Consider the following 25,530-nt stretch of genomic DNA (forward strand, 5'->3'; position numbering starts at 1 on the left):
AAGTGATGTGTCACTTCAGAGTGGAAGCTTTAAGTTTCAGTAACTAATTCACCACTTTATCCCCTGCCTTGCTGATGGTGGAATTATGTCAAGGTTGTGCCTCCATCAGTCTGGGTTCCAGAGTGCTTATAACCCCCTCAACAATGTGCAGAGCCCTCCATAGGCCAAGGTGGACATACAGTTTGAGAAGAGAAAAAAAAAAAAAAAAAAAAAAAACCCTTTTGTGGTAATGCACTGAAATTTTGGGATTGTTTTTTCAGTATCACCTAGCCTATGTCATTGCAGAAAAAAATTAGCCTCAGTGCAATCCCTGGGAGATTCCCTGCAATCCCGGTTCTTGCTCCCAATAAAAGTCCTTTTCCTTAGTCTCCCAACTCACACCAGAGACCCAGACTATGGTTTCAGGCTGACATTACAAGACAATATTTAGAAAAGAACAACTCAAAGGCTCTGCGGTCAACCTACCTGGCTAATTTAAGGTTCCACCACTTACTAATTAGCCAAATGAGCAATGTATTTAATATGTGTAAAATGGGGATAACAGTGTTTATCTGTTTCAGTTACCATGCCTGTGTAAGAAACCACAGAACTTAATGGTGTCAAACAGGTTTTTATTATGCTCACAGATTTGTGAATGAAGAACTTGGACAGAGCACACAGCAGGGATAACTCCTCTCTCCTTTCCATGTGTGGGCTCCTGGTAGAAGACTCAAAGATTAGCAGCTGGAACCATCTGGAGCCTCACTCCCTGACACAGCTGGCAGTTGGTGGCCGTTGTTGGCTGTCGACTGAGCCCTTTGCTAGGGCAGTCAGCCCAAACTCACATACAGCCTCTCCATGTGGCCTGGGTTTCCTTATACATCAAAAGACAGAAAGCAGAAGCTACATCACTTTTTGTGACCTGGTTTCAGAAGTCACGCAGCATCACTTCCACTGTACTCTACTAAAAGGCAATTGCAAAATCTGGCCCAGGCTCAAGGAGAGAAGAAATAGGCTGCTTCTTCAGAGGGGCAGCCAGGCTCTGGAAGAGTACACGGGACCAGGAACACTGCTATGGCCACTTTTAGAAAATAAAATCTGCCATACTTCCTAAGATTAGAATGAGCTGACACAATAAAAGTACTTAGAAAAGCTGCTAATTACATGCTTGGTATTGATTTTTCCACCACACAGTCTAGAACCACATATAACTGCCTCCCTGCCCAGCTTCCACTTTGCTTCTTCGTGGCCAGACTTTCCCTTCCTAGGCACCTCTTCCAAGGATCCTTTATCAAAGATTCTAGACCAAACTAAGGCAATTCCAAGACAGGAGGCATTCAGGAGCATGCTCTGACTCTGTGGCCTCAAGATGTTCATACCACAGTCTAACACAAGCAAATTTCCCACAAAGTATAATCCTTTGGAGACTGGGCTATCATAAGCTTAGGATTAATTCCTTTTTATATTTTTCCTTGTAAAGGACTTAAGAAACTTTCAGGCCTTATGTTAACCAAGATCATCTACCACACATGTACAATTGTCCCTTTATAGCAAAAGATCTTCAAGAAAACGTTAAAACTTTACAAGTAGATTTTAGGTGGATTTTACTTTTTTTTTTTTTAAATAGAAGTGTATCATTCTGTCAAACTATATGGTACCTTTTAGCAGATTTTAAGAGAAAGTGAAATAAACCTCTAAAGGGCAGGTCATTCACGAGAGTGCTCACATCAGACTGAAATGGCAGAATGACATCAGCTAATAATCTTTTAGTTTATGCTCAAAAGAACTGGACTATTGGTTGTTAGAGATGCTGTGTAGATTAGTGCCTCCTTGGCACTAAATTACCAATATCCAGGAAAACAGGCTTGGCCAATAAGTGAGCTAGTAAGTCATGTGCACAACAACCCAAAGGCCACCATTTCTTCAAATCTTCTACAATTTAAATTGCAAAAGAGAGAAAAAGCTAGCTTTATTCTTTGTGCCAATAACCTTCTGTAAGCCTGGGGTGTAGTTTGAAATCCAGAAAGGTGCTACCATTATAATTGACCTATAGTTTGCTGCTATGAAATTGGCTTAACTAAGTATCTTTACTATCAAACTTCTGGGTGGTAACTAAATATGCCAGATCTCAGTCACTAAAGTTAAAAATCTAGAGCCAAACCCCACTCCCTGGAAAACTGGCAGTTTGGGGTTTATGTCATACATTAATCTTGTCATGTACATTGTGTAATCATTCTCAACGAAGTTTCCCAAGTATTTTCGATGTCACTTAGCTTGGCTGTCTGAGGCTTTACCAGGAATAAATATGCCTAGAATCAAATCATTCTAGGTTTAGGCAACTTAAGCACCTACAAACACAAGATTATTATTAAAAGTCATCTACTAGGCCTGGGTACAGTGGTTGACACCTGTAGTCCCAGCAATTTGGGAGGCCAAGGTGGGTAGATCACTTGAGGCCAGAAGTTCGAGACCAGCCTGGCCAACATGGTGAAACCCCATCTCTACTAAATATACAAAAATTGACCAGACACAGTGGCACCTGCCTGTAATCCAGCTACTTGGGAGGTTGAGGCACAAGAATTGCTTGAACCCAGGAGGTCGAGGTTACAGTAAGCTGAGATCACGCCACTGCACTCCAGCCTGGGTGACAGAGCAAGACTGACTAAAACAAAACAGAACAAAACAAACAAACAAAAAAGTCATCTAGTATGAATGACATTTCCTCAGTTTCTTAGCGATATTCTTTAATCATAAAGGCCTACAGCTAGCCTAAAATACACCCTTCTTCCAACTTACCAGACAATTTTCTGCTTAATTTCCTCCATTAAGCATCCTTGTATTATCTGTACACAGGCAATTCCCTTTTCAAAAGTTTTTAAGAGCTAAATTCACCTTTATAATGTATTTTGAAATGTTGTCCCTGAACAATCAATGAGCATTCAAATGAAAATCTTCTACCTGTTCTTTGAATGTATTATTACACTTTCTCTTTCAAGTAGGTTTAGACTTTTACCAGAAATGCTTAGTTAGTTTGGTTGTTCCTCTAGAACAGCAATCAACAAACTATGGCCCACAGGCTATATCTGGCCCACCATCTGCTTTTATAAGTAACTTTTAATAGAACATAGCCATGCTCGTTTATTGTATTTATTTTTTTTTTTTTGAGACAAAGTCTCGTTCTGTCGCCCAGGCTGGAGTGCAGTGGCCGCATCTCAGCTCACTGCAAGCCCCGCCTCCCGGGTTTACGCCATTCTCCTGCCTCAGCCTCTGAGTAGCTGGGACTACAGGCGCCCGCCAACTCGCCCGGCTAGTTTTTTTGCATTTTTTAGTAGAGACGGGGTTTCACTGTGTTAGCCAGGATGGTCTCGATCTCCTGACCTTGTGATCCGCCCGTCTCGGCCTCCCAAAGTGCTGGGATTACAGGCTTGAGCCACCGCGCCCGGCCCATGCTCGTTTATTTACATATTGTCTATGTAACTGCTTTTGCACTATAATGGCAGAGCTGAACAGTCCCAAAAGAGGTCCACAAAGCCTAAAATATTTACTATCTGGTTCTTTATTAAAAACAAATAAAAAATTTTAAAAAAGCCTGACCCCTGCTCTAGGACAAGTCTCCAGAAGTGGCTTTGGCTCCACATAAAAGAGAAAAAAATGAACTACTATCTTGCAAAATACAGCTGTCATGAACGCCTATAGAAGACTCAAGTCTCAAGTCTAATTAGGCAGCTGTTAGGAATGTAGGCAGAACCAAAATAGTGTAGTCCTTTGATGACGTCCCTAAGATGAGGCAAGGACTGGAAGGAAGCCATATGGGTACAAGACGCAAATGTCATCTAAAGCAGATCTGCCAGGAGAGGGCTGTGAGTTCTTGCAGACATCAGATCCTTTTCCCTTTTCCTAGCTTACCCTCCATTTTACTGTGATACAGCAAAAAAAGTTTAGTTACCTCTTATGAAGAGACTGTATGAACATAAATGACTATAGCAATGTTTTAGATTTAGGACTTTTATTTTTTTCACACCCAAGTTAACCTGAGTTGACTCTCATTGTTCCCCTATCTACCCATAGTCCCCATACAACAACAAGAAATATTCGCTTTCACATTACAGCATAAAGACCACCTAAGCTTTGGCAGCTGACTTGTAGTGGGTCAGTGTGCGGGCAGAAGGGTCAGTGGCATTGATCCACTTGGGCATCCAGTAATGGCTCAGCCAGTCAGCCCGGCCTGGGTAATGGCGTTCAAAGATTTGACGGTAGTAATATCCTTCTTTGGTTTTAGGAGTATTGAAGGGAAATTTCTGGGCTGCATTTGCCATCATTGCATCATCAACCTGTAAGAATAAGCATATAGGAGCAAAACAGTTTTTTAAAATGGCAGGAAATGCTTGTTGACTCTGGTCTCACAAAACAGAAAACATTCAGATAAGACATGACCGTAAATTGTATGAGACCCTTTGAGTCACCCATCACTTAGAAAATGCTAAAGTATTCATAATATGGATAGCTGCAGTGCCTTTTAAAGAACACTCATCTGCATATTTTTAATACGTAGTGGCTCTGTTTTAGTCATTTGTGCCTAACAAGATCTGGCACCCAGCAGGTGCCCAAAAATCTGATAAATGAAGATCAGTGATGATAAGTAGTAAGTCTCCTCTCTTTTTCAATTCCAGATGCTACTTTATAATCCTTCATGCTACTTAATTCTTATGTAATTCCTATAAAAGAGATAAGTGTTTACAGAGACTGTGAATCTCTCTGACAGGGACAAAGCATTCAAACTAAATACAGAATGAACAGCAATGACAGCTCTGCATCCAAACTGTCACATCCCTAAAAACGTTTTTAAAGACATTATACCTGATGTTCAACGTATTCCTGTAAAATCTTAAACCAGGAATTCTTAACTGAAGTTATTCCATCACTGAAGGCTTCTTTTGGTCGCCAGAGAATCTCTTTGGGTATCAGATTGGACTCCTCAAACGTCTCTCTCAGGAGATGTTTTTCTATCCCATTCTGATATGGAAAAAAAAAAAAAAGGAGCATCAGTTAAAAATTACAAACATAATCTGATGGCAATGGACAGTTTTTATCTTGAGTTGATTTACCCACCTTTGGAGTTCTCATTTCTGGTGGCAGAGACAAGTAATAGGAAGAAAATCGATGATCTAGAAACGGGACTCTCAGTTCAAGGCTTAAAGGAGAAAAGAAGAAAATCTAAATTAAAATGGGTATTTAGTGCCTGTCAGTTTAGGTTCTGATTCAGTTTTCCCATCAATTCAACCAGATCCTAAGAAATGTTAAGGTCATACAGTCACATACCAGCCTCCTAATGACTGCTCTACACTAATGAATAAATACCAAAAAAAAAAATCTTCATTTAAAATAATATATATATATATATACCATGTCATCAAGGGAGTAAAACTAACTGAGACTATTACTTTTACCTTCCCTTCTAGGAATAGTTGAATGCATATTTCAAAAAGCAGAAAAAGTTACAAATCATGAGTGACCCAATCATTAAGAAAATACCTTGCCTGAACCTTTCTTACTCAGTGTTTTCTAGGTGAGACCATCTCTTCTAACAATTGTGATGACAATATAGTATTTTTTTTTACCACTGATTAACAATTCACATACAATATGCAATTTAAACCAGAGTCCCACTATATTTCATCAAATTCCATATCACCGGTTTCCTGAAGCCTAGTGACTCTAGTTAGGACAAGTAGAGAGGATAATAACCAGATTCAGTTCATTCCCTAAACCCATGTTTAATTATATCCTGATCTAGGTGTGATTCAGCAGAGGCAACTAAAACATTTAATGACAGTTGTTTATCCTGTACAGTAAAAGTCTTCAGTTCTTCAACATAACTCTAGACAACCAGAAATGATACCAAAGAAACCTGGCTCATTATAATGTAATCAAACCCCTTGCATCTTCACTACCCTATCCCCTCAGGGTCACTACAGCACCAAATAGGCATGGTGGGCACTCAGTACTTGTCACATGATGTTTACAATCTTTACTTCTCTTTAAAACACTTAACAGTAGCTGCTGCAGCAGCCTTCCCTCTTCCATCTTGGTTGTTCAGATGTGAGCAGAATGTTCTTACCTTTTAAAGGTGAAAACTCCAACTCAAACAACCTATGGAAGACGACTTCTCTCCATATACCACAACAACACTTTGAAATGTGGCCTAATTCTTTTGGGACAAAGTGAAGAAACAGCTTCATTTTCTCTATAAAAGTCACACTTTGTAACATATAGCCAACTATATGCAACATATAGCCAACCAGCTATTGATTTTTATTTTTTCAGGGTATTGAGCTTTTTTTTGTTTTGTTTTGGTTTTCCTTTTTTTTTTTTTTTGGTGTTTTTTTGTTTTTGTTTTACAGTAGCCTCTAAAAGTATTACCCGTGGGCAGCAGTAGTTCGATCTGCGCGGAGGACATCAAACAAATAGAGTTCCCTCAGAAGCCTCTCACTCTCCTCCTCGGCTTCTTCAGGAGAAGGAGCCTATTTCACAAACAAAAACACCAAGAGTTTTGCTTTTGGCACACAAAGCAGTTTTTCTTTCTCCCTCTCCAATCCTAAAGTTGGATAAGACAAAAAGTTAAACAAATTTAGGGAAGGGAGTAAATAACTGAACAGAGGTAAGCAGTGCTTTACAAAACATGCCTTCCTTCCTACCAAACTGCTAATATTAGAATAAAATGAACACACTGGGCAACAGTCATAATTCCACAGGATGCTAAGAAATGGCAGAAAGGTGATTCTCAAGCTTAACTAGTTTTATTTATTTATTTTTAGCTTTTTTTTTTTTTTTTAAGAGACAGGATCTTGCTCTGTCAACCAGGCAGGAGTGCAGTGGCACAATCACAGCTCACTGCAGCCTCAATCTCCTGGGTTCAGGTGATCCTCCCACCTCAGCCTCCTTAGCAGCTTGGGGGTATAAGCATGAGCCATCATACCCAGCTGTAACTAGTTTTAAAGAATAAAAATCATCTTACACATTAAAATTTCTTTCTTCCTCAAGAGATCGAAAGCAAACATTATCAGGTTCCCTTTTGTAACCTCACGAGATACTCAAAGCTATTACTGTCATACTGAAAGATGATAGAAATAGTCAAACATTTCATAGTTTTCTTAATATAGCACGAATATTCCTCCACTTCAGAGTGGTTACCTTGTGAAAATATATGTAACCCTGCGTAAGTTCATCTGATCCTTCTCCAGAGAAGATCACCACGTTATCTGTGTTCTTCCGAATATACTTGGAAATTAAATACATACCTTAAATGAGAGAGAGAAATTAACTTTAATGTCAACATAACCTTCCACCAAAAATGCCTTTGATTTGATTTTTGGAAATAACTGAAAGCGTTACTACCATACTGGACTTCCTATTAGTACACAGTAGTTTCCACAATAATGACCTTGTATTTACAAGCCATTTATATGTACTTAATCCAAAAGCACTACTGTAAAATAAAATAACCCAGAACCATTCTGTCATTTTATAAAAACAGGTTTTAAAATTCTAATGTTTTTAGAACAAGAATGTTCACCTCAAAACTATGCTAAGCTGAACAATGACTCAAATACCTAAAAATCGTGCCTTTCATAGTGGTATTATGACACAAAAATAAGAATAGCCATTTTGGTGGTTTAGTGTTAATTTTGTTAGGTACTTTCCCCCGGCCACTCCCCATTTACCAGATTTCACATAAAGCTGGGGAGACTATATAAGTTATTAAACTTGCCTCCTTGGTCCTGCACCACATCCCTCTAAACCAGTGTTTCTTCTCAGCCTTGTTTTTATTATCACCTCAGCTAGAAAGCTGAGGTGATAGCCACTTATTTTCCTAACCCCACCCCAGCCCCATGAAATCCAATACCAGAGCTATCCTGTCTATCTGCTTATTTATTGTGATGTTTTGGAGGGTCATAAACCATCGTCATACCGAAGATATTTTTGCCCTCCAAGGCAAGTCTCTCAAGGGAGGCAGTAGCATACAAAGGTTCATTAACATTGTATCAGTCTAATTTGGGGTATACTTCCAATCTCAGTAGATACATTATCTACAAAATAAAATTAATATTGTTTGCAGAGCACTGATAGCTAGTGACTGGTAAGTTGCATGATGGAATATTTACCAAAATATATGTAAAATGAGTATTTCTTATCAAAAATGCATTACCAAATAGACCTATTGCCTCACTGTATACAGACTGTAGCCTGAGAAACTCTAAGAGAAATGGGAGGCAGAGGGCAGAAAATATGTATCTGCTCCCTGGGGAAACACCAGCAGTGATACCAACAATGTGGAGGTTGAACTATGTATTTATTGTTCCCTTCACTCCAAAAGAGATTCAGAGAATTCTTAAGTGGTCTTAAATAATCAGTAACATAGGGATTTAATTTGTATTCATCCTTAAATAACATTTTTAAACTACAGCTTGAAATAAATTTTTTAAACCTTACTGTTTTTCAGTATTAGAAAAAGCTTTTTATTTAATAATATTATAATACCTTACCTACTGAAGCACGAACTGTTGTAATGTCGTAAGTTTCCAAGGAAAATATGACTTCATCCAGAGCCTGAATGCCTTCCTCAGAGTTAAAAAGGACTTCATAATGTTCACTTCCGATATGATTTGCCACCTTATTATATAAAGAAATACCCATTTATTTGTTAAAGAAAATAACTTCCCTTGAAAATCAAACAGGACGGGAGTTCACAAAGCTTTATGAATTAACAATGGTGGGAAAAAAAGAAAAATGGTTTTACAGCCCACCACATACAAGCCCCATCCAGCACTGTTTCCTCGCCTGCTTCAACTCCACCACCAGGAAGTCCGTCTCCCCTCAGCTCCTCTGGTGCCAAGGCTTCAGCCATTCTCCCAGTTGGCACCTCCCTCCCTATTTTACCTAACCCACCTCATCTCTCTCTACTCCAACATGGTCCCACACTATGCTTGGTCTTTTTTGGTCCTTCTGAAATGCCTAATTTTATATCCAGGATGTTATTTTTATATAGAATGGCCCCACCCCTCATTCTACTTTCCTTGGCTATTTTGATTCTCTCGGCATTGATCACTTTGCATTGAGACTGCGCTTTTTCTCATCCATGCTATGAAAGTTCTCCATAGTGGGAACTAGGTCTCCTGCCCACTGAATACAGACAAGCTGCCCTCTGCCCACAGTATTCTAAATACAGTACTTTTTAAAATAATAATAACAGCTAACACTCATTAAGTACTTACTACATGCTAAGTTCTATCCTACTTACTTTACATGAATTATATCATTTCACCTTAAAATTTCCCCATAGCAGACACTATTATTTTTGTTACATCAATGAGTAGAGCCAGGATTTCAAATCACAAGTCAGGTTCCAAAGCCTGCAGTGTTAGCCACGATACCATGCCTTTACATTCTTTTTACAAAAACAAATGAACAAACAAAAAACCTTTTTTTAAAATTTTTCAAGATGGCGTCTTGCTATGTTGCCCAGCCTGGATTTGAACTCCTGAGCTCAGACATCCCACCACTGCCTCCCAAGTATCTGGGACTACAGGTGTGTGCCACTGCACCTGACTTATGCCTTTACTTTCTTTCTTTTTTTTTTTTTTTTTTGAGACAAGGTCTTGCTCTATCACCCAGGCTCTATCACCCAAGAGGCTAAGACTACAGGCAGGCGCCACCAAGCCTGGCTATTTTTGCATTTTTTGTAGAGATGGAGTTTCATTATGTTGCTCAGGCTGGTTTCAAACTCCTGACCTCAAGTAATCTACCTCCCTCAGCCTCATAAAGTGCTGGGATTACAGGTGTAGGCCACCATGCCCAGATACCTTTACTTTCAAAAGAGCATAATTATCATCATAGGGTCTTTGTGAGAATTGTATGGGTCATAACCGATAAAAGTACACAGAGGACAGTGTACAACACAGTGCATATTCAACAGCCACTTCATTCTATTTTAATACATTTAATTTAAAACAATTGTCCCAGTCAATACAGCAGCAGAAGTAGAATCATCCATTATTGACTCCATTTCCATTCTAATAATAAGTCTACTCTAACTACACAAGGGACAGAGACAGCACCTTACCTTTCTAGCAGCCAGTAAATCAGGGCTGTCTTCCATGCCAATTGCAAATGTCTGGAGAGGATACTGTACTTGGGCCTCTTTCAGCTGCTTCAACAGGGTGGCAGCAACCAAGCTGGAGTCCAAGCCCCCTACATGCAAAAGAGGAAGTGGAAGTGTCCTAGTTATGTGCCTTGCATAAGACAGGGACAGAAGATGTATATTCCTGATAAACACCAAGATCATAGTTTTACCATTTAAAACCCGCAAGTTTTATAAGCTGAAATCAACTTCAGTAAGAGAAAAATATACAAACTGTGATAATAGTAGCATTTGAATTGGTTAAAAATCACTACACAGAATTCCAAACATCCACTGGCTCACTCTTAACACCAGTAACATAGCTACATTGTAACTCAGGTTGGAGTATGACTATGACTATTAAATGCAGCTTATAAAAAAATGTTTCCATCCGATAATGAAGGAAAGATTAAATCATACAGAAAATATTTTATAGTAAAAATAAAAGGGATGACTACAAATCATTTCAATTAAACACACACGAAATATAATTAGGTTTTTTTAATTGATTTCACCTGATAAAAGGCAGCCAATCCTTCTGTCTGTCATCAAACGTTTCTTTACAGCATTATTAAAAAGGATCCTGAGGTTGTTCTTCACAGTTTCTATCTCAAAACCTATAAACACAGCAAGTAAACCAAACAGCTCCAGAAAATCTTGGGCTGGATCAGTTATTGAAACGAAATACACAGTCATCAACATCTATCATGATGGTATTTACTCAATGGTGGAGTGTGCCAAATCGTAATGTGTTCCCTCCAAACAAAATAGGAAATAGGTTTTGAAACTAAAATCATTCAAATGATGGGAGAGTACAACTTATAATTGTTTTTCCCTTGGAGAAGGATGGGGAATAGGTGGATGGGTGTCTGCTACCTGGAAAGAGTTTGTCCACATTGTCATAGAGGGCATGCAGGGGTTCATCCCGACAGTGATGATATTTAACCATTTCCACAGATGCAACTTTGCCATTTGGCTTTAAATCCAAAACTTCATAGTGCCCAGGAAGAAAAGGCTCCACTTTTAAAAAGGGAGTCGTGGAATGTTTCAATGTAACAAGACCTACAAATTCAAAAAGATACCTTTATTCAAATTAGGTAACTCTTCCCAATAACTGTCACGATTAGTTAACATCCTCTACATTCCTATTTATTTTCCCTTTTTAATACAAACACATGGCCATTAAACAAGCAAAATAGGAAAAATAAATTCCTATTTTCCTAAGCCCTACCGTCTACTTACTGGAGAGATCATAATGGCATAGGGATATACTGCCAAATTACACTAACTTTTAGTAATTCAAAGAAATAGAAAAACCTCCAGTGTTCAATTTCTTCTTCTTAGATTTCTAATCAAGAAAATCTATTTTCTATACCAAAGCAAATATATACAAAAGGAAAAGACATACTTATGAAGCAAAGGGATGAACTGGAGTCCTAATGTTATATGATGATCTGGTAGTCATTTGTCATCACTGAGTTATTTTCAGAAAATGCTTGACGGTAGCAGTGGCTCAAGCACCATAATCAGCACTTTGGGAGAGGCAAAGGCAGATTGGACCACGAGGTCAGGAGATCGAGACCATCCTGGCTAACCGCGAGGTGAAAACCCCATCTCTACTAAAATACAAAAAAACAGCAGGCGAGGTGGCGGCGCTATGATCCCAAGGAGGCTGAAGCCAGGAGGAAGAATGGCGTAAACCTGGGAGGCTGAGGAGCTTGCAGTGAGCTGAGATCTGGCCACTGCACTCCAGCCTGGGCGACAGAGCGAGACTCCATCTCAAAAAAAAAGAAAAAGAAAATAGCCATGGTTCCCAGACCTTTAACAAGTACAATGATCCACTCTTAGCTACTTTAAAGTCAGATAAGAAGACATCTATCCCTTAACTAGTTGTTATACACTATATGTGAATAAAACCATATAACTTAAATTTCCTCAATAAATTCTCACAGACAGTACCCAACCTCACAACACCATGATCTTTGACACAAACATCAATGTTTTATTGTACATTGTAACAGACTATCTACATGGAATACCCGTGATTTACAATTTGAGACTGTCTACCCAGCCAGTAACCTGTGTAGCACTGAATTCAAATACCAGAAAAAAGACCCAGATTCCCTCACCAGCTAGCAGAGCTCAAGTGAGCTACGCAGCCCAGACAGGGAATGAGGAGTAATTAAAAGGTTTTAAGCAGGCAGCACTATAATCAGATGAGTTTTCAACAGGTTATTCTAAAAGCATTGAGAAAGGAAAACTATTGCAGTATTCCAGATGAGATAATTTGGTCTGGAAAAGGACAGTGTCAAGGATACAGAAAACAACAATCAAGGAATTTCAGAGGGTAAACTGGATGTGATTCTAGTTCCATATCAAGTGATCATCAGGCTCAAAGGCGGCCCAGGGGAGTAGGAGGCTGCTTTTCCCCGCTGTTCTCTTTACCAGGCTTGCCCAGCAGTCCTGGCAACTGACATACATATATATACTTGCTCTTTGCCATCTGATCACACTAGAAAGGCCTGAAAATAAGCCAGTTGCGGTATCAGTACAAACACTGACTAGCGTCCTAAGTACCCCTTTGACTGATCTCATTATCCCTGCTTTGGCCAATATTAAATCTGAAAATTAAGTAACAAAGGATTTAAAGAATGGCAAAAAGAGGCAGGGAGAGAGATTTTAGGATGTTACTACTGTGTAGGTAAGGGATAAAAAATAAATGTCTTCCTCAAGTTTACCATCAAAAAGTGCTATACATGATTTGCAAGTATGTTCTTCCAACTTGTGGGCTGTCTTTTCATTTCTTGATGGTGTCCTTTAGACGTGCAAAACTGTTTAATTTTGATGAAGTCCAATTCATCAATTTGTATTATTGTTTCTGGTCTCATATTTAAGAAAGATTTGCCAAATCCAGGGTCATGACAACTTACTTCTATGTTTGCTTCTCAGGATTTTATAGTTTTAGCCCTTACATTTATGTGGATTAGTTCAAAATGGATTCATTTGATGCATTTTTTTGTATCCATAGTTTTTGTATATGATGTTGGGTAAAGGTTCAACTCCAGGTTTTGCATATGTTTACATATCTGGTTGCCACTGTGCCAGTTTTCGAACTTCTTTCCCCACTGAATACTCTTGGCACCCTTGTCAAAAATAAGTTGATTATATATGTATGTGTTCATTTCTGACTCTCAATTCTATCCCACTCGTCTATACATCTATCCTTCTGCCAGTATTATACTGTCCTTATTACCATTGTCTTGTAGTAAGTTTTAAAATCAGTAAGTATGAGTTCTCCTACTTTGTTCCTCATTTTCAAAGGATTGTTTTGGCTATTCTTAGTCCCTTGCAATTCCATATGAATTTCAGAGCCAGCTTGTAGATTTTACAAAGAACTCATCTGGGATTCTGATAGGGATCAAGTTGAATCTGTAAATCAGTTTAGGGAGGACCGCCATCTTAATAATGTTAAGCCTTCGATTCATGATCATGGGATACTTTTCCATTTATTTAGATCTTCTCTCATTTCTTTCAACAATGTTTTATAGTTTTCAGTATACAAGTTTTACACTTCTTAAATTTATTTCTAAGTATTTTATTCTTTTTGATGCTATTATAAATGAAGTTGCTTTCTTAATTTAATTTTCAGATTGCTCATTTTAAGTATGTAGCATTCAGTTAAAGTGTGTCAAACACCATTGATTTTTGTATATTGATCTTGTATCCTGCAACCCTGATGAACAGAAGGGATTTCTACCTAGAATACATAAGAAACTATTACAATTCAGTAACAAAAAGACAAAGTAACCCAATTACAGATGTATAATTCAAGAATGGATAAACAAACTGCAGCGCATGCAAACAAATGGAATATTATTCAGCAATTTAAAAAATGAGCTATCAAGCCATGAGAAAAACATGGAAGAACCCTACATGTATACTGCTAGGTGAAAGAAGCCAGTCTGAAAAGGCTACATACTATATGATTACAACTATTATATGACATTCTGGGAAAGGCAAAGTGAAAGAGAAAGTAAAAAGATCAGTAATGACTGGGGCGGGGTTTAGGAGGAAGAGGACAGGAAGGAATCAATAAGTGGAGCACAGGAGATTATTTTAGGGCAATGAAACTGTTCTACATAATACTGTAATGGTGGGTACATGGCATTAAACATTTGTCAAATCCAAAAATCTATAAAACACAAAGAGTGAACCCTTACATAAACTATGAACTTCAGTTAATATATAAGTATCAGTTCATCAAATCTAATAAATGTAGCAGAGTAACGCAAGATGTTAAGAGTTGGGAAAACTGGGCGGGGGCACTGGAGGGGGAGCATATGTGAACTCTCTGCATTTTCCTCTCAATTTTTTATAAAACTGCTCAAAAAAAAAAAAAGTCTATTACGTTTTTCAAATAAAATGATCCCTAGCAGGAAAAAAAAATGGCAAAGGATCTGAACAAATATTTCTCCAAAGAAGATACACAAATGGCCAATAAGCATAAGATAAGATGCTGGACATCACTGTCAACAGGAAAATACAAATCAAAATCACAATGAAATACCACTTCACATACCCTAGGATGGCTAGAATTAAAAAGTCACACAGTAAGTGTTTGTGAAGATGTGGAGAAACTGAAATTTTAATACACTGCTGGAGGGAATAAAAAATAATGCAGCCATTTCGAAAAATAATCTGGTAGTTCTTCAACTGAACATAGTTATCATGTGTGCCAGCAATTCTACTCCTAGATATACACCCAAGAGAAATGTCTACACAAAATCTTGCATACCAATGTTTATAGCAGCATTATTCGTAATAGCCAAAAGGGGTAAACAATGTCCTAAATGTCCATCAACTGACAAGTGGATAAACAAAATGCAGTGTATCCATGTAATGGAGTATCATTTGGCCATAAAAAGCAAGTACTGATACATGTTACGGCATAGACAAATCTTGAAAGCACTATGCCAAGTGAAAGAATCCAGTCACAAAAGCCCATATGATATATAATCCCATTCATATGAAACATACAGAATAGGGAATCCAGAGGCAGAAAGATTGGTGATTGCTGGGGCTACAACTGTGGGGGTGCAGATAATGGATATGGAGAGATGGAATTCAAAGCTAAAGGGCACAGGAGGCAGGGTGTTGTGGTGCATGCCTATACTCCTAGCTACTAGGGAGGCTGAGGTGGGAGAATCGCTTGAGCCCAGGAGTTCAAGGCTGCACTAAGCTATGTTCAGAACACTGCACTCCAGCCTGGGCTGGGCGACTGAGCAAGACCCCATCTCTAAAAACAAAAACAAAAACAAAAAACCTAGTTGATCCTGCCAGCAAAAACTAAGCTAAAGGGCATAGGATTTGATTTTTTTTTTTTTTTTTTTTTGAGGTGGAAAAACAATTCTAAAACTGACTGGAGTGTCAGTTACCAACATCTGTGAATACACTAAAAACCACCAAACTGTATACTTCAAGTGGGTGAATTACATGGTATGTGAATTATCAACAAAGCTGTTTTAGAAATCCTATTTGCTGTGCTATAACTGCAGCAAAGTACCACAGTGCAATAATCGCAGAGTCAACCCTACCATTATAGTATGACACAGGAAAACTTAAAGCTGCACTTAGGATCAAGCTAGACGTAGAGTATATTAGCATAGCAAAAAATAAATGACTGCACTAAAGAATCATCCTTCAAGTATTACAGAATTTAAGTGCTGAAAAGGAGAGTACAACTCCTCTGTTTTTTTTAAAAAAAAGGTTAAAGACTCATAACTTAATTAGTCACTTGTAAAATTCTGGATTGCTCTCTAAGAGATTTTCAAATGTAATTTAAAAGCAAACATACAACCAAGACAATAAGGAACGTCTATAGAAAAATTTATTATTACCTTTAGCTTCTGAACATACAGCCAAAAATCCATCTTCTGTCATTGCTTTAAACAAAGGTCTGACTCCATATGTATCTCTGCCCAGGAACACTTTCTTATTGGCAGTATCCAGTAAAACAAATGCAAACACACCATCCAACATACAAATTGTTTGCTCAATTCCTCCTTTGTCATAAAGATGAAGGATTATCTCACCATCCACGTTGGTCTGGTATTCAAATTCAAAATGGCGTTGCATCTTATGAAGCAATAGCAAAACCAAAATGTTAGATTCCTTGTACATTCACTAATAATTTCTTATTGCCAAGTTGCTTCAGTATTTCTGAGCTCTATAATCCTTTCATGCACTTTGGTGATTTAGGAGAATCACAGCATTATCAAACTAGGGTTTGCTTCAACTCATAATCTGCAAATTCTGTTCAACATAAAGCTGAACCCATGAAAATTTTAGTTGCAGTCTGAGAAACAGAATATAATGGCAATGTGCCAGAATAGTAACCTATGGAGGGATGAAAATGCATATTGTATACATACTATGTATGTAATACATATATATTCAGATTGAGTCTCCCTTATCTGAAATGTTTGGAACCAGAAGTGTTGTGTTTTGGATTTTGGAATATTTGCATATATGTGAGATATCTTGGGGATGAGACCCAAGTCTAAACATGAAATTCATTTATGTTTCATATATCTTATACACATAGCCTACAGGTAATTTTATATAATATTTCAAATAATTCTGTGCATGAAACAAAGTTTGTGTACATGGAACCATCAGAAAGCAAAGGTATCACTATCTCAGCTACCATGTGGAAAATCTGTGGCTGTTTGCCATCATTGACCATCATTCCTGACTGAATTTATATGCTACTAAAGAACAATCATTTTTATACACTTACTCATACGTAAGTAAAAAATATGACCTACCATTAATACAGTAAGAAAATAATAAGTAGCATAGTAGTATCACCAGAATACCTGTATCAGTAGTTAAACAGCTGTACAAACAATGGCAGGCTTTCAGACTCCACCGACAATGCTGTGTTTTGATTAAAAGGTTACTGTACACTGTATCTTTTTTTTTCCTTTTTTAGGTGAGAAGAAATATCAGAAGCAGCTGAGCAACTAGGAAGCGGGTCCTCTGAGGTTGAGGAGGCACTTGGCCAAATGACTTTTGTAAGTGTTTCTCCAGAGTCATCTGCCTCATTAACAACGGCTTCTGTCTTGGAAGTCTCTCTTTGATTTTATAGACTGACATGACCTCTTGTTCTGTTATGAATGCAGGTAGCTCTAGCCTTTCAATATCTCTATCACACATTTTCATCATGTAATCTAAACCTTTACACTACAGTCCAATTTCTCCTATAGCTTGACTTTCTGTGTTATGTTTCTACTTTTCCTTATCATTGCTGCTCAAAGAAATATCTACAGGTCTTTTTGACATTTTCAGTATCTTAACACCACAGAGCAGAAAATAAGCAAAAATACACAATGGGTAATGCGCAGAGGTCCCATCTGTGGGGATCCTGGATCCTGCCATTGGCGTGTCCAGCTTGCACATGTGCCATTCTATTACCCTTTGTGGGCATGCTTGCACGGGGAAATCTGGGCATGTGTAGAAAAGTTATACTGCAGCTGAAGGGGGCTGAGAGGGTCTTTTTTTCCTAGGGCACGCCAAATAAACTGTGTGTTTTACACCTGCATTTTGACTGTGACATCAAAATGCACAGTAGTATCATGTCAGTGCTCAAAAAGTTTCAGATTTTGGAGCATTTCAAATTTCAGATTTTCAGATTAGGGATGCTCAACCTCTAAATATAAGTTAAGATAACAGGTTGCCTGGTTGCCATGACACTAAAAAACGTGTCTTCTGCAACTAAAAATTTTTGGTTTGAGAAGATAGTATTGGCTAAGAAGTTCCTCCAGTTCAGCTTCAAAGTCCTAGCTATAAAAATGTAAAGCAAAGGGACAAACATCATTTGGCACCATTCCATGAAAAATAAATGGCTACATCACAATAACAGATACATGATCCAAAACAAAGCTGCTGGTCCCCAGGGGTGGACAACAATGCCCAGGGCTTCCACCACTGCAGTAGCATTAAAGCTACTCCTTACTTATAGACAAAATGATGGTGGCGCTTTATTAGTCTGCATGCCCCAAAGGAACAGCAAAGGGACTGTCTGCCACTGCATGCAGAATAGGAAGGTTTGATTAGGCTACTCCCCAATTCTGACACTCTCCACCATCACTGGCAAACTATGAGGATGAAAAGTCCTGGATGTATTCCTTTTTGAACCTTGTACTCAGGTTTTTGGCTGACATTAGAGAAAGAAGAGGTTTAAATCAGGTGGAAATCCTAGATAAGCTTAAAACATGCTTTCAAATTTCAAAAAGTAAACCTATTATGTATGTGCATGACCCATAAATATGCTTCACACTCCATCCAGCTCACTCCATCATTTGTGAATCTTTTGTCTATAAGCCCTCACCAAACTGTCCAAAAATGGGCTTTGCCTCCAGTGACTGTAAAGTCACTACCTGGTCACCCCTCTCTGCTCTATCAGGGATGATCTGTAACTAGCAGGTGGGGTCTGGAAACAGTCTTCTGCTGACTGTTCTGGGCTGAACTGCCTGAAGGGTTAGTGACTATAAAGCATTCACTGATATTAGCAAGCAACAGCTTCCAAAATCTACCTTGCCCACCTCTTTGGCCTAAACTTTGCAGGTAATTTATTTAAAAGGGAGAAGGGTCCTTTGGGTAATGGATGTATCACTTCCTACTCCCCTGAAACCAAACTCCAATGCTGCATCTTAGATAAAAGCCCTCAAATCTTACCTCCTGAAGTCATGCTGTCATCTGACTTGGCTGCAGGCCCCTGATACTCCCCTGCAGGGAGAGGGCCTGCTCTTTGCTCTAGCCTTGACCCCATTTCTCCTGTTTTTCATTCAGTCTCCCTCTGCTCTCAGCACACCTCTGACTGTATTTCATTGTAGTGGTAAACTTTATTTTTACCAAAAAGGAGGTGTTGGGGGGGGATTTTTGAATACTTTATATAAGCCTAAAATACACATTCTGTTCATTAGACAGTTTGCTAGCTGCCCCAACTAAATAAGCTTCGATGCTTATGGAACAAACTTCTCTACTTTTACAAATGAAACATTTGGCTAATTCAGAATAGAAATTAATTATTTTCAAAATATTTAACTTCTTGTAACTTTTTAATGAAAAGAAACAACACTGTTCAAGTGAAGCAGGGCATTTCCTATTTCATTTAAGGGGAAAGCCAAGCTGACAATGCCATACCACCACCTAGCATTCTCACGTATGTGACACTGATTTGACTCAGAAAGAAAAAAGTTGTAATACTCTCTTCTTCCACCTCCCACTAGCAGGAAAGTCCATTCTTGCCTTTCCTTTTCACCATTTCATCTCCAATCACCGAGAAAAATGATGTCTGGTGCATAGTAGGTCCTTAATAAAGGAATAAAGAAATGTGTAAAAGGAATCTCCTGAATAACTATTTTAAAACTTTTTAAACGAGAAGACTGTTATTAAGAGTGTTCCTATGAGCAGGCAACAAACAATGACAAAAGCTTTTGTTCAGAGATAAAAATGTCCAAAATGTGATTAGGATATAAATCTCTATCAATGCATGACAGGGTATCTATCAAGAAGTCTCAAAAAACACCAAGAAACATCACAACCAAATGCATGAACCTTGAATGAAATCCAGCTCAAAACAAACAAAAACCAGCTATAAAGATATTCTTGGTAACACTTTGAGTGGCCAAGGTGGGCAGATTGCCTGAGCTCAGGAGTTCCAGACCACCCTGGGCAACATGGTGAAACCCCGTCTTTACTAAAATACAAAAAATTAGCTGGGCATGGTGGCAGGTGTCTGTAGTCCCAGCTACTTGGGAGGCTGAGGGAGGAGAATTGCTTGAACCTGGGAGGCAGAGGTTGCAGTGAGCTGAGATCGTGCCACTGCACTCCAGCCTGGGTGACAGAGTGAGACTCTGTCTCAAAAAAAAAAAATTCTTGGGACACTTAGGGAAATTTCATTTAAGAATAAACTGGATATTAGGTGGTATTATGGACTCTTAGGTTTAATAATGACATTGATGTTATGTAGAAGAATGTCCTTATTCTTAGAAGATAAATGCTTATATATTTAGGAGTGTCATAATATCTGTACTGTACTCTCAAATGATTCAGCAAAAATGTATGTGTGTGTGTGTTTGTGTGTGTGTGTGTAAAAGAAAACTCAAGCAAATATGGCAAAACATTAATGACTATTCAATCTAGGTGCTCGCTGTTCTGTTCTTTTCTATATGTTAGAAATTTGTTCAAAATGAAAAGCTGGGGAGAAGGAGAAAAAAATTCTAAGAGTCAAAGAAACTGAACTGTAATTCTCATTTTTATCACTTCTTTTGTGACCATGTCATTTCACTCACCTTTTTATTCATCAGTTCCCTATTTACATACTTAGAGCAAATGAGATAACGAACATAGAGTGCCTTGCAAAGTAAAAAGCATGATACAGAATATGTAATATCATCGTGACCAACAAACTCTTAAGTTTAATCACATCCAGACATCTGGTTTCTTTCTCCTTACCTTCTTATAGTTGTAGATTTCACCATTGTAACAGAGCCACAAATACGGATATTTCTTCACTCGAATTGGCTGCATTCCAAACAGCGGATCAACTACTGCCAATCGGTGAAATCCAAAGCAGCAGTTGGTGTATCCATTGACATTCTCAAAACGGAATGCATCTGGCCCTCTGTGTGCAATCTTCATAGCACTCAGACACTGAACAGAAAGGCAGTCGTCACTGCCAAACAGGGCCCAAATGCCACACATGGTACAATGAAGCTATAAGCTCTCTATGGAGATAAAAGCAGGTAAATCAAAAATATTCAATATCCAATCCCAGTCTGCATTAAATCTTGATTCCAGAAACATGCATAAACCACTTCAAAGACTAAAATTTAAACCATCTTTTCTATGGCGATTCCCCATTAGGTTGGCAGGCACACGGGAGTAGAGAATGATTTAATTTACTTACAGGTATTCAGAAAATATAGTGACCTCTACATTCAATGGGCTACAGCAGCTTAGCACCTAGTCAAAGCCTGCATCTCTCCCACCTTAGGATTTAGTGGTTGGCTAGAGCTGGCAGCATCTAGGCCACATCTGTCTCTGCATTCTAAGTTTGCTTCCAAGATATAGATACAAATCCAGGCTGGCTCCAGCCTAGCCAGAGATCCCAGCCCCACTCTCTCCATCCCAAAATCCCTCAAAGATCCAAGAGACTTTCCAGATTACTAGAGTCTCCTCTCAGGTTGTCTTGACAGTTAAATGCCCTCTCCTTATCTGAACTAGCTGCAGGTACAATATAATGTATACAACAGAAAATCATACTGCTGTAAGTGTAATACTAAGATACACAGCTCTTTTAAGCATTTCACCATATTACGTCTAGGTTACCTCTAAGTGATTTATTCAGATGTGATTGAAGAAAATCTAAAGGGAAAAGAAAACGATTTAATTTGATATCAGATATCCTGGCTTTATAACAAATAAAACATTTTAAGTTAATAGAAGATACAAAATGTTCACTATCAAAATGTCCCAAGTGACAAAAATGTTCTCAAATATTTCTGTCTCAAAGTTGCATTGTTCAGTAAGGAAGCAAATTAGGTGGGACATATACAGCAACAACATCCCTAATAAAAACTTGGCTCATCCCTATAAGCCAGGAAGCAAGTAAGTCATCCTCACATATGTTAATTACTTTCCAATTTCAAATTCTCAACTGTGAAATAAAGCACTGTTTTATTTGGCTGCTGCCAGCTCAAAATGACTGTTTTTATTAAAACATCTCTAACTTGAAAAATAACTATTTTGGTGGTTTTTTTTAAAAAAACTGCAAATTGCAGCAAATGCCCAGATAATTTGGGATAAACACCCTAAGGAAAAAATATATATTCAAGTTGCGTAAGTCACTTTGAGCAATCCTTTGGTGATATTTCATTTATATCTAAAAGCACCAAAGGTTTAGCTGGCTTTTCCAGAAAACCAGAACCAAATAATACATGGTTATAATGAAAATCATCTCAAGCAATTTGGAAATGAAGTACCACATGTCCTATGCTGTCCCTTCCATGCACTTGACCAAATAGCCCAAATAGCCTACAACAAATTATTTGAGATTTACTGGAAAAATTCCGTAAGATTTAAATGAGATGACTACTAATAAGCCATCTGCCTTTGACTCTATACCAGTTAAAAATGGGTTAGGAAAGTGCTTTGAAAATCAAGTGTGGTCATCAGGGAATCATTTACCTAAGTTTTCTTAACGCCGCTTAGTGAATCCCTGTATTAATCCTGCTATAATAAATACACGCTAACCACTAAACTGGAGGGGAAAGAGGGAGAACAAAGGGGCATGTAAAGTACACTTATTTTTTCTAGTAGGAAAAGTCCAATTAAAACTATAACCTATTATTTTTATTGGAATCGGTCTTATAGAAGGGCAAAGTTCCTACTACTGCAACCTGTTCTCAATATTTTTCTTATTTCTTCTTAAACTTCTAGAGCAGTGCTGTCCAATAAATATGTGAGCCACGTATGTAATGTTAAATACACTAGTAGCCCCATTAAAAGAAAAAGGTGAAATTAATTTTAAATATACTTAACTCAGTATGTCCCAAATAGTATCATTTTAACATGTATGTAATCAATATAAAAAATTATCAAGCAGATATTTTACACTGTTCTTCCTACTCCAACGACAAAATCCAGTGTATTTAACACAACACACCTCAATTAGGACTAGCCAGCATTTCAAGGGCTCAACAGCTACAGGTAGCTAGCGCCTACCGAACCGGACATGGCAGTTTCAGGGCATTTAATTTCTATTCCACTTTACGTTACTTAAAACTTCACCCTCTCACCTTACTTTTATGTTAAGATGTCAGTAAGTAACCAACTACAGACAAGTTCAAGCCCTATTTTACCTCTAATTACTCTTACAGCAATGCTATGAATCATGATTTAAAATTAAAAAAAAAAAACAAAAAAACTGCTGTTAAATTATTAGTCAAGCGCCCAGGGCAATGGACAGTAAAGAAATAATGTAGGCCAACGGCCGAGAAGAAAACTGTCCTTTTATTTAAAGCTATAACAATCATCTGAAGCCAGCCCTGTAAAATGACATCCACTGAAAAAGGCACGCTAGTTCTTCTACCTTTTTCTGTACTTGGCCGCCTGTGTCCCTAAACAGACCTCTTCTCGGCAGGGTTTGCTCAGCAAGTCACTTGTTAAGTCTTGCAGTCTACAGAGAGGGGTGGGGACTGGCAGGGGTGGCGGGGTGAGAGGGGAGGAGGAAGGTGAGGGGTCCAGGTGAGGACGGGGGCAGTTGAAGGGGAAAGCACAGACACCGAGGCGGTAATAAAGCCAGAGTCTCTTCTTCCTAGATCACGACCACGCGACGCCTGACTGCGCCCTGGCCACCAGCACGCTCCGACCAGTCCGCCGCAGGGGCCCGGACTGCGAAAATGTCCACAGGCTTCGACGCCACATAGTAAAAAAAGTACACATGTAACATTTACAGGGGCTCAGACCGCCGCTGCCTTCTCTCCGGAGCAGCCCGGCCTCCCGGTCGTGGTTCCCTCTTGATGCCTCAGGGGACCAGGACAGAGAGGTCCTTCCGCTACCTGCCAGTTGCGCAACAATCGCTAGGCGTCCGCCCCGCCCTCTCTACCGCAGGAGCCGCAGCATCAGCAGGCGCCCCCGAACTGCGTCTGCCGGGTGCCAGGCTTAAGGGCGCATCCTCCTCCCCCTCCTCCCGGAGCAGCCGCAGGGCACACGAGGAGGGTGCTGGCGCTGGGCGCACGGCGCGGAGCGAAGGGTCCAGCTCACCTGGGCGTAAGCAAGTCAAGGAGATACGGTGAGCGGGGGCCGGGCAGCGGACAGCGTGCTGGGCGGCTAGGCTGCGGGCGCTTATACCGACCTGGCTCCTGTAATGCGTGCGGGAAGTTTCATCATGCCTGCAAGGACCAACCAGCGCGCATAGGGGCGGGGCCGCGGGGTGGCCAGGGCGGAGCAGGATTGAGTGGGGCGGTGGGAGGGCGCAAGGAGGAGCTCTTTTGTTTCCAGCACATTGCGTCTCAGTGCACCTGTTTAAGGATAGCCTCAGAGATCCGTCCAGACTACCTGCTGTTCTGACAATTAGGGAGTTTTCTGTACTTGATTTGTTCTTAGGGAAATCATCACCGTTTATTTGTCGCGCTACCGTCTGATTTAGTATGCAGTGCAGAGAAAAGCTTGTTCTAAGAAATTGATGCGTGAGGCCTAAAATGTCCTTATAAAATCTATTAATAAATCGGGGCCAAGAGTGGTGGCTCACGCCTGTAATCTCAACACGTTGAGAAGCCAAGGCAAGAGGATCACTTGAAACCAGGAGTTCAAGACCAGCTTGGGAAACACAGCGAGATCACATCTCTACAAAAAATGGTGGCACACCCTTGTAGTCCCAGCAACTCAGGAGGCTGAGGCAGAGGGATAGCTTGAGCCCAGGAGTTTGAGGCTGCGGTGAGCTCCACTCCAGCCTGGGCGGCAAAGGGAGACCCCCATCTCTAAAACAATAAAATAAAATCTAAATCTGATTGATACATGAAGCCAAAATACATCAGTGGTCCTTAAACATTTTAAGTACAAAGATTCCTTTTAGAATCTCAAAAAGTATTTTGTCGCCTGCCTCCACAAGATGATTATGTGCTTTTAAGTATCTCTTTGATGAAGAAAAGACATCACGATTTAAAAGAGTATCATAACACTCTTAAATCGTATTTTGCTAATTACATCAGCACTGAAATAAATTGAGAAATAGTAAAATTATATGTGCATGACCTACTATGATCAGACTACAGTCAATGCTCGGGGAGCATGCAGGTTTGATATCCCCATACAACGCATTCCCGGCTAAATCAAAAATGCCAACAATTTAAAATCCCTAAGCGCAGAAGATGGAGTAGTCGCTTAGTAGTTACAGGCAAGAGCAAAGATGAGAGATGACTTGTTCTAAGGATCATTCTTGATGGAAAGTTTTCAGTATCAAACAGACTTTGCTGTATCCTAATTGATGTATTTTAAACCTGAGACCAATGTGGGAAAGTAATGTGGGAAAGCAATGTGGGAAAGTAGGTCTTCTATCTACATTTTACAAATCTCTCCCCCATCCTTAAGAAGGTTCTTTGTAATTCTCCCCACCCTTGAGAATGTACTTTGTGAGATCCACCAATGTACTTTGTGAGATCTGCCCGCAAACCATTGCTCCTGACTCCACCACCTATCCCAAAACCTGTAAGAACTAATGATAATCCACCACCCTTTGCTGACTCTCTTTTCGGACTCAGCCCGCCTGCACCCAGGTGAAATAAACAGCCTTGTTGCTCACACAA

The 25,530-nt window shown here is 39.2% G+C and overlaps 1 protein-coding gene and 1 pseudogene across 5 annotated transcripts; one reads left to right on the forward strand and one right to left on the reverse strand.

Annotated features, from left to right (window-relative positions):
• Nucleotides 1-3,968: 3,968 nt before the first annotated feature.
• ASNS (asparagine synthetase (glutamine-hydrolyzing)) lies at nt 3,969-24,173 on the reverse strand. 5 transcript variants are annotated; one of them, XM_021936006.2, is made up of 13 exons: nt 23,990-24,173; nt 21,554-21,589; nt 20,678-20,949; nt 16,054-16,291; nt 11,033-11,218; nt 10,672-10,773; nt 10,100-10,227; nt 8,523-8,649; nt 7,171-7,277; nt 6,400-6,500; nt 5,089-5,170; nt 4,837-4,992; nt 3,969-4,310 (listed from the first exon to the last, which is right to left on the reverse strand). In XM_021936006.2, the coding sequence occupies exons 3-13, from the start codon at nt 20,924-20,926 to the stop codon at nt 4,101-4,103; spliced, it is 1,686 nt and encodes a 561-aa protein (XP_021791698.1). In that variant the 5' UTR covers nt 20,927-20,949; nt 21,554-21,589; nt 23,990-24,173; the 3' UTR covers nt 3,969-4,100. The 5 variants fall into 5 exon arrangements, with proteins under 5 accessions (XP_021791698.1, XP_009201620.1, XP_009201619.1 ...); XM_009203356.3 differs by lacking the exon at nt 23,990-24,173 and adding an exon at nt 23,680-23,906; XM_009203355.4 differs by lacking the exon at nt 23,990-24,173 and adding an exon at nt 23,316-23,653.
• LOC101022418 overlaps nt 23,932-25,530 on the forward strand; it is a 59,414-nt pseudogene continuing 57,815 nt past the window's right edge.

The sequence above is a fragment of the Papio anubis genome, chromosome 4 (assembly GCF_008728515.1).
Source record: "Papio anubis isolate 15944 chromosome 4, Panubis1.0, whole genome shotgun sequence".
NCBI lineage: Eukaryota > Metazoa > Chordata > Mammalia > Primates > Cercopithecidae > Papio > Papio anubis.

Excerpts from the sequence above, each read along its gene's own strand:
- ASNS (XM_021936006.2), bottom strand. The coding sequence starts at position 20,926 with ATGTGTGGCATTTGGGCCCTGTTTGGCAGTGACGACTGCCTTTCTGTT. Across the intron at positions 11,219-16,053 it reads TGTATGTTCAGAAGCTAAAG|GTCTTGTTACATTGAAACAT; the intron begins GTAATAATAAAT and ends TTGAATTTGTAG. Across the intron at positions 6,501-7,170 it reads GTTACATATATTTTCACAAG|GCTCCTTCTCCTGAAGAAGC; the intron begins GTAACCACTCTG and ends TTTGTGAAATAG.